The sequence below is a fragment of the Mus pahari genome, chromosome 4 (assembly GCF_900095145.1).
Source record: "Mus pahari chromosome 4, PAHARI_EIJ_v1.1, whole genome shotgun sequence".
NCBI lineage: Eukaryota > Metazoa > Chordata > Mammalia > Rodentia > Muridae > Mus > Mus pahari.
In genome coordinates, this window is record NC_034593.1 from 74,020,407 (window position 1) to 74,030,531 (window position 10,125).

At 40.3% G+C, this 10,125-nt stretch overlaps 1 protein-coding gene across 1 annotated transcript in view; it reads left to right on the top strand.

The window, feature by feature from the left end:
• Nucleotides 1–10,125, top strand: part of Dchs2 (dachsous cadherin-related 2) — a 121,766-nt gene that overhangs the window by 85,224 nt on the left and 26,417 nt on the right. Inside the window, exon 14 of the mRNA XM_029538031.1 lies at nucleotides 7,289–7,402. Within this exon, the coding sequence (XP_029393891.1) occupies nucleotides 7,289–7,402 (114 nt within the window). The remainder of the gene's footprint in view (nucleotides 1–7,288; nucleotides 7,403–10,125) is intronic.

A 10,125-nucleotide genomic window follows, 5' to 3' on the forward strand; every position in this document is an offset into this window, starting at 1 on the left:
CTCTCTCAAAATGGCCCTTGGACACAGCTCCTGGGAGCCATGGAGACTGACAAAATAGAATTCCTCTCTTGCCAGAGAAGTCTCTAGAACCCTTGCCTGGATTTGAGGCTTCCAGTAGTTGTGCTCCCACATGGGAATAACACTGCTGGTACCCTCCCCTGGCCATGTTCACCGAGCTTCTGTTGCCCGCACCATGCAGAGGGGCAGTGCAGCCAGAGCCCCAAGTTCTTATCACCCTTTGGTTTCTTTATGCCTCTCTGCTATCCAGTAATTCCCTTTATGGATTTCCAATGCTCTTCCCTTTTTCTTTTTTTGGAAGAGAGCACATTTTTCCCTACCCCTACTCTTCACATGACACAGAGGCATCTTCTAAAGTGATGTCTTACCAACAAGCTCCAAGCCTCTTCAAAAGTTAAGAAGAAACTACTTAGTTAATCACAATGATTAAATTCACTAAATGGTGAAACAGGCTTCTCCCTGTGTCTGTTTCCCTTTTAACACTGTGGAGATCCCAGTGAGGATGAATCAGCAACCGTTGTCCTCAGTGTGGGCTCTTCAGAACTTCATGCATTTCTGTGAATTGCCCTGGGGTGGAAAATTGACATTATGAATTATTTTGATACCCTGGCTAAAAGTTAAGTACTCAAGACTTTGGAAAACTTGAACTAATATTGAAACATGATGACACATGGGGGAAATCTGACTAGTAAAATATATTAAATATTATAAAATAAGTAACCCACTTAGATGTGGATATTTTGGAGGAGAAAACTGTCTCCCAGCACTTTGGCAGGAGATCCAGTGAGCTGCTGTTCTCCATTGCTGGGCAGTGTGGACATGTGACACACATTATTGAGGCGGGGAGGGAGAGCCTGTCGTGGCTCCACTGCTCATGGTGAGCGAGTTCTCATTCCATAAAGTGGAAGCAGTAATGACTTCCTCACAAGGATGCTGCAAGGATTAAATTAAGCTGTAGGAGGATACCAGTCATCACTTCGGTTGTTATTGTGGCTGTTTCCCTTTTGTCTGAAATCTCAACATGAAGTTTATAAAGTTAGCAGGGTTTAAGTTCTAACTGGAGCAAGGAGTTATTACATAATGGTTGTGTGATCATTGTGAAGTGTTTGCAGCTTTTAAAGCTCTGCCATCTGGTTTGTTTTTCTGAACACACTAGATAAGAATTGTATTTTCCAAGGAAATAAATTACCCCATAAACAAGAGTAGGCAGTACCATGTCACTGGGGATTTTGGAATGTTTATGACAATGAAGGAACAAATATTTCTCTCATTCCTATTTCATTACTAGGGACCAGCCTTGCATTCGAGATAGATTTCATAGGAATGAGGACTGTCTAGGTAGCCATTTTCAATATAGATCTCCTTACCTTATCTGTGATTTATGATAACTCTGTAGAAGATAGATGTCTTAGGCAAAGTTAAGTTTCTTCAAAGGGTACGTACCTCAAAACAGTCTTCATGTCTGAGAGAATTCATTCCAGCCCCCTCGGGTCTCAGCCACAGAAGCTCAAGGTCTTACCTCCTTTGATTTGCTATTATTTTCTTCCTTTTAAAATCGTTTTCATTTATTCTTACATGTATACAGTGTACCCCATTCATACCTACCCTTCAGTTCTCTGTCCATTTTCCTCATGACCCTTCCAGTTTTACATCTTTTAAAATTTTACTTTCTATTATTATCATGATTATTTTAACCCACTGAGTCCAGTTAATGTTGCCTATATATGAATGGGTATGAGGTTATCTACTGGGGCATGACCACTTACTCCAGAGATAAGTGACCCCCCCCATCCCCAGGAACCATTAAATGCTAAAGCTCCCTAGTTAGGGGTGGAGTCTAAGAAGCCCTCCCTCATCCATGCTGGGATTATTTTTTACTTTTATTTCATGACTAGGAGTATTTTACCTTCATGCATGTAAACTACATGTGTACAATGTGAGCCCATGGAAGCCAGAGGAGGGTGACTGATCCCCTGGGACTATAGTTACTGATAGTTTTAAGCTGTCATGTGTATGCTGGCAATCAAACTCTGGTCCATTGCATGAGCAGCAAGTGTTCTCAATCACAGGACCATCTTCAGACCTACATTGTAGACTTTTTAACTGGCCTGATGATGTAAAGGGTAACCTCATCTCATTTTATTAACCTAATATGGGGTTTCCTTTCTTAGGAGTGGGACTTCTCCACCAGTGAGAAACAAACATATACACCATGGTGCCAGTTTTTAAATGTGAAAAATAATTGCTGTGTGGATTGAAATAGCCATTTTGAGATGACAGGGTTTCTGTCTGTAGTCCCGGCTGGAACTCTGTAGACCAGCCTGGTCTTGAACTTATAGAGATGCCATAACCTCTGCCTCCTAAGTTCTGGGATTAACGGTGATGCCACCACCACCTGAGGACTTAGTGCTTTTTAAGACACAGACTTCTCAATTCAGCTGTACTTGCAGACACTTAGGGAGTCTGAAGAAATTATTAATACACCTTCCCTGTACCCAATTCAGTGAGTATTTTGAAGGTAGACCAACCCAATGGTGTTATTGATGGAGACTCCCATATGATTCCAGGGGGATGCCAGGGGTCAGAAGAGGGAGGTGAAAAGAAAATCTGAAGTAACACCTCTATTTATCTAATTTCTGCTCCAAAATATCAGGTTATTGCTCATCCACCTGCCCTTTGCCTGGTTCTCAAATGCCATCTTCTGAGATGTGGTACCCAAGTCCCCCCATCTCTACCTCCTTTGTAGATGTGTTATTCCTCCAAGGATTGGCATAAGCTCCATTCAAATGAATATTTATTATCTTCAGTAAAAACATCTCATCTTGTGGTGCTCTTTTTTATTATTACTGGTCCAGTCGTTTTTTAGTGTAGGTCTATTCAAAATTTCTATTTCTTTATGAATCAGTTTTCATATGTTGTAAGTTATGAGAAATATGTGTTCCTTCTAGGAAACATAATATGTTGGCACCATTATTCATAGTTGTATTAACTGCCTGCTATGGTAGTAATAATGTCTCTTCTTTTGTATCTGACTTTTGTTGAATATTTTGTCTCTTTTGTTCGCTAAGTCTAGCTATGTTTTTTTCAATTTAGTTGGCCTTTTTAAAGAAAATTAAAATTTTCCTTTCAATGATTTTCCAACCATTTCCGTGTTTTTCTATTTAGTTTATTCCTGCTCTGATCTTTATTATTTCTTTCCTTCTTCTAAGATCAGCCTCACTGTCTTCTCTTCCTTCCTTGTGACATAACATGGTGGCCTGCCATTCCTGTTTCTAGTGTAGATGTTCTCCACCATTTCTGTTACACCAAAACTTTTATTGTGTGGTCTTCTTTTCATCTCAAAATATTCTTTTTCTAATTTCCTTTTATTTCTTTCTTGGTGCACTGGTCATTCACACATTTGGGGATTTCCTGGCTTTCCTTTTGCCAATGAGATGAAGTTTCACTCTATAGTGGTTGGAAAAGACACTGTTATGGTTTCAATCTTGCCAAATTCATTAGGATTTATCTTGTGATCTAAAACATGAACTACCTAGAAAATATTCTGTGAGTACTTCAGAAGAATGTGTGTTGTAGGGATTGGGGATAAGGTGTTCTGTAGATGTCTAATAGATTTGTTGTCTATGGTGTTATTGAGCTTTATGCTCTGATTTCTCTTCTGTCTGTCAGATGTTTGAATTATTCAAGGTAGAACACTGAAATCCTCTCCTAGTTTTTCAGAAACTCTTACAAACTCCCAGTGGTAGTGGGCATGAACCAAAACATGCGAACCTTTCTAATTGGGAAACTATAAGCACAATCATAAGAAGACACTGTCAGAAAAAACTTCTGAGGTTCTCAGACTTGCTAACCAGGTTGATGGGCAAAGCTTTCCTGTACAAAGCCAGTGAGTAAAAACGGAGGGTGACTGTTCTCTTTCAGTTGCACACAAATGTCCCTCACCCCACTAAGCATACAGAGAAATGTGGCACAAACAAAAGAATAAAAATTTAAAATCATGAATTAATCTCAAGAAACTCAGTCAATATATTACAAGGAACACAGACAATCAAATGACATCAGTAAAAAGTTATTCATATAAAGAATCAAATGGAAAATTTAAGGCTTACTAATCCTACAACTTAATTGAAAAGTTCACTAGGGAAATTCAACAGCAGATTTGATAACACTTAAAAATTGGGGGACTTAGATGCAAGCTATTAGATAGTAACAAAATGAGACTGGGGTCTCTAAAAGTCCAACAACTTTCCAAAGCTGAAGAAGGGAATAGAAATGTTAAATGTGATAAGCTCACAAAGTAGATTTAGGGCGAAGCCAAAAAGCCTCATGGCAAAGTCATTAAAATCAAGCTGTCATATACTAAAGAACAAGAAATTCCAAAGAGTCATGGGAGAAAAGGGATGTGTCTTCACTAAGGAGCACTTACACCAAGCAGGCTTCTCTGCAGGGGCATCAGAGGTCAGAAGAAGGTTGAAGAACACACTCAAGTCGTTGAAATCAAGAAATTGAAATTATCAATAAAAGATCCTGGAACTGGCCAAACTGCTCTTTATAAATGAACCATTTGAATGCATGTTTTGACTCAGCCACTGATAATATTTTTATTGCTTATGAGTAATGAACAGTACTCAAGGAGTGCTCATGTACAAGTTTGTATGTAATGTTTGTGGGCAGTTTTACAGCTTGCCATCTCTACCTTGAGGTGCAGTGCACAGCCTTTCAAGTTTACCAGTATGGGCAGAGAGAAAGGCAGGTTAACAATGTGGTGGGAAGCAGGATCTAGAAAGATCAAGGCCTTTATTTGCTCTTTGTTAGGGATGTTTCCCATTTAAACTCTGTCAGAGAAAGAAAATACATAAACACTGGTGGCTCTCCACAGATTTTAGCATCCAGTTTGAAGGGTTCTTGTTGAATGAAATTTCTCTGGGTTACAATTCCATTTCACACTGTAAACATTTGATTTGCAACAAAATAGGAATTTTCCTTCTATATAAGAGAGGCCATAGAGATATTTTCCAGTTTTGTGGTCATCATTGTTTTTTTTACACACAAGAGCTATCCTCAGTTTTTTTTTTTTTATAATTGGGCATGGAAAAATAATTCTATCCCAGGGAGAAATGAAGGCCATCAACAAGGATTGTACATCTTGCCTGCACAATTGTTTGTTTTCTGACTGACATCCTTATGAATATGTGGCAATATAGTTGCAATAAAATTTTCTGTACTTAAACATAATTTGTGTAAGGAAGCACAGAACTGTGATTGAGCAGTATCACTGAAGCACACTGCAGTATGTATGTATGTATGTATGTATGTATGATGTTTTAATATTATTTATAATATAAGTATATATATTTATATTATTTATAAATATATTATTTATATTATAATTTATATATTATTTATAGTGTCTATCTATCTATCTATCTATCTATATATATATATATGTGTGTATAATTTTGAAACCCACATTTGAAAGGAAAAAAAAAAATATATATATATATATATATATATATATATAATCTGTGTGTGCATGTGTGCCTACATCAGCTTATAGAAAAGGAAGACATTGTTACTGGAGCCATGTGCCTGGTGATGTGTAGTACCATAAGCATCAGTTACAATGCAATTGAAGCGTTCTCAACACTTGTAGTAATTCCATTCTACCACCATTATTTCATTTGTTTCCTTGTTGCTAAATAACTTTGTAAGTGGTTTGGGAAGGAGAGTCATTTGGAAATCTAGATTAACGGGATTTAAACTTTGTCAGGCTTTCTGTTAAGTTTCTAATGAGTTGTGACTCAATCTGTCCTGTTGGCATATGCCTCTGAACTCCAGCCGAAGGACCTTGAGGCAAAAGGGACACAAGGTCTAAAGAGCTACAGAGAGTTCACAGTCAGCCTGGGTAACTCAGTGTCCTTTGAAAAATGATCTCTGGGAGCTGGGGATGCAGCCCAGTGTTTGCAGAAGGTTTCACCTTGTGTGCAAAGCCATGCTCACTCTCCAAGGACATCCAAGGACATCCTTCCGACCAGCGTGGATTCTGTCTGGGCTTTACTAGATACTTGCCTCTCATCCAAGTCAGTTCTCACTGAAGTTTTGACTTTACAAACTTAGGTATTTATAAAAAATAGATATGATTCGAGTGCTAAGCATTAAGAGGATTCTAGGTGAAAATTCTGTCCGTTGTCAGACCTTTTGTATTTTCTGTTCTTTTCAAAAAATAACATTTATTTATTTTATTTTAAAATCTGGGGAGAAGGGCACACAGGCAAGGGCGTGTGTGTGTGTGTGTGTTTGTGTGTGTGATTGTGTGTGTGTGTGTGTGTGTGTGTGTGTGTGTGTTAGCACATGCCTCAGCACACATGTGGAGATCAGAGGACAGCTTTCTGGAGTCAGTTCTTTCCTTCCAAATGCGGATTCCTGGGATCAACTCGGTGTCTAGTCATGACAACCAGTGTCTTTACCTGAAAAACCAACTCCTCCACCCTCTGTGGAAAATGTTTAAGAGCCTAGGGGGAAAGTCAATTTAGCCTAATTTATTAATGTTTTCCACTGTTACTACTTTTAGGGTGGGCTTCAAGCTCTGTCCCTTAGGCTCGTGCAGCTAGCTTTAGGTGTCCGTGGGAAGAGATAAACTTTCCCCTTCCCTCTTTCCAAATATGGTTTTCTTTTCTTTCTTTTTTTTTTTTTTAAAGAATTGTGATGACTGGACTGGATACTGGGCAAGGTACTGGGGAAGTGTCTTATTAAAGGCATACCATAAAAATTAACTCTATCCCGTAACTCCCTTCTGTGATTCCACGCAAGCTCAATCAAACACTCCCCGATGGTTTCATTTGATGTCTCAGCCCTTTCCAACCACACTGCTGTCCTCCCAGAATCTCTCCTGTCACTTCCTTGTGTGGCAGCCTACCTTCACAGTACTCACACGTCTTAAAGGAGGGTCTGCTTCTCCTAACCCAAACCATACTTTCTGTCAGTGACCCATTTCTCTCCTTTGAGGGAAGTCCACACAATCTGAAATGAGCTTTGGATGTGTACTGTCTAATGGTTCATCCTCTGTCTTTTGCCAGTTCATAACTACTGCAAAGATGGAGTTCTCCTCTATCTTGTCCCTGTATCCCAGTATTCAGCATAGTTTGTGAAGACAGTGACTGTCCCAGGAATAGACAAGTGTAACAAGAGTAGGCAGATGACACGCAGTGTTCATTCACTCTTGTGCTTCCATAAAATGTGCTAATGTTCTTCTTAAACCCTGATTTTACAGGTACCTCTGTTGTGACTGTAAAGGCGTTTGCTCCTGTGTCAAGTCCAGGCTCCATTACATACTCTGTTTTTAGTGGGAATGAAGATGGAGTGTTCTCCCTGGGCTCCAACTCAGGTAATCCCTTCCTACCTTAGGATGGCTTTATTTTCTGTTCACCTTACTGGTACTACTGATAAGTCATTCTGAACATTTCTAGAAAACAGGGCAGAAGAGGGTACAGAAAGGACACAAGAGCCAAAGGCTGGGGAAGAAGGTGGTGAAACAGTCTTGTGGACATAGTGTGGTGGTTGCACTAATGGGCTCTCGACAGCTTCACAAGACCTGCACAACACTGGGCCTGTCGGCTGGCCACCATGGACAGAGAAGGGGTTCATGGTGCCTTGCCCCTGCACAGGGAGCTGGAGGCTGTGGAATAGGGAGGAGTTCCTTGGTGGTTTGGCCACTAGTGAGTTGGCCCTGCTTCCGTCAGTAATTCCCACCTACTTTCATGCAATCAGCCCTAATCAAAAACACGATGATTCTCAAAATGAGTAACAGTGGGAGGGAGATTTTTTAGGAATAAAGGGTTCAGCAGAGGTTGAAGGGAGTAAGAGAGGATAATAGGGGATGAATGTGATCAGTGTGTGTGTGTGTGTGTGTGTGTGTGTGTGTGTGTGTGTAATTGTGAAAGGATCGATTAAAAATTCAAAGTTTGAAATTGTTAGAGATAAGTGCTTGTAAGGTAAATAAGAATCGTCTTATGGCAGCCCACGGGAATTATGGGAAACCCAAAGCTGTTTATTTGTTGATAACTGTAGAGTCACTGAAAATTATGTTCTTACTATTTCCAAATTAGACAGTGTCTATCCTGCCTTTTGAGTTTTTGAAGGCGCCTTGGATTTTATTTATAATTTACCTACCTGTTTGGGAAATTGGAGAAAAACTAGGGAAATTATTGAGGCTGAATGTTATTTTAAAATAAACACACACACCACTGGCCTTGGGGAGTTTTCACTGGATGGGCCTCTCACTACTCAACTGGGAAACTCAAGGACCCATGGGTAGTTTTTCTGTGCTGTTAAAGAAACTACACACTAATAGGGTGCATGTTAAACTTGGCTTTCATGTGACTGTGGTGAGTGAGCACCAACCATTACACAGCATAGAGACTGACAGCTTTCAACTACCTCCTTGTCAAGCCTCAACAAGAATATGTCTAAGAATTCCTGCGTCATTGTACAGCTCAGCTGGTTTATTTGATCTATCTTGTGGGGGAAAAACACAAGAGTAAGGTTGTTTGAGTAATGCCGTCTGGTCCAGGTGCCGTGACTGTTGGTCTACCTGGCCTTCAGTCAGAGTTAATGCTGAGCTGCGCCAGGCACCGTCATTTCTTCATCCACAGTGGAGCTAAGGGCAGTGTGGCAAGCATCCTTGTACCTTAAGTTCTTCATGGTTCCAGCGTGTGGGACTCTGGGAGAAGAGCTGGGATTCAATAGATTTAGACAAACAGGGAGAAGAGCAAGGCTCCCATGTTTCTGCAAGCCACCCAGATCCTTTTCCTATGTCACTCTTGTGAGATCCGGGCCTCACAACTGCCAAGATTCCATTCCTGAACAAAAGTAAACTCTACCTATCATTAGATCAAAGAGCTGAAGTGCATTTTGTGACAAAGCAATTAGCCACGTTGAAATTTATCTTATCAGGGGCTGAGTGTGGTTTCACCCACCCTTAATCCCACCCTTAATCTCAGCTCTCGGAAGGCAGAGGCAGGAGGATTTCTGGGACTTTGAGACCAGGCTGGTTTTACATAGTGAGTAATCCAGGACAGCCAGAGCTCTGTAGAGGCCTTTTCTAAAACAAAACAAAAGAAAACCACAAACAACAAGTTAACAAGTAAACAAAGAAACAACCTCCACCCCCCACACAATCCTTACTAGACCAGGACGCCAGTCTGGGTCCCCTCCATTTACCTCCTTGTTCCTTCCTCCTATACTGTGCTGCAGAGATCTGTGTACACTGGAGAGTGGCCATATCAAGGCGATTAGTGTGCGCACCTTGGGGTCCTGCTCTTACCTCAGGTGATCAGGAACCCGAGACTGCTGCCAGCCACCCAGGTCGCTGGCTTGTGTTTATGACTCCGTTGTGTTGGAATCCCTACCAATGTGATGATCTTTTGGCTTGAATGAAGCATCAAAAATTCTGCTGTGTTCTCTTCTATGACTTGATTATAATAAAGCTCCACACCTGGTTATAGGGCCTAAAAGATTCTACAGGGAAGGACAGCACTGAATGGCCTGTGCTTGTGGCCTTCTTGCTTCAGTTAGCCTAAGAACCTCATACTTTGTCTTGCTAAAATAAATGCATTGATGCTTTTTAAAAGTTTCTGACAGCACTGACATGCACTGGAAATTCACGTTTGCCTTTTGGCTTTGTACTGAGCAAGCATGTAGATTCTAAAAGTTTTCTGAACACTCAGTAGATAATCATTCCCTGAGGATGATGTTTTCCCCTGTATTTGTTGGGAGGTGTGTACTTACTTACTCTTCTCTCTATAGTGGTTAACGTAGCCATTTTTAACATATGTAATTAGAAACTAACATGAGACAACACCTCGTCCCTATAGTTGAAGAGACTTGTAGGTCTCTAGCTCCAAATACTTCTGTTTTCAATGTATATGCTTTTGTTGGTCATAGTTTTGAGTTTTCAGATTTGGCACAATTGGCATTTTAAAAATAGAATTAGCTGCCTCTTAAAAATTAAGGTCTTCTTCTTCTTCTTCTTCTTCTTCTTCTTCTTCTTCTTCTTCTTCTTCTTCTTCTTCTTCTTCTTCTTCTTCTTCCTCTTCTTCTTCTTCTTCT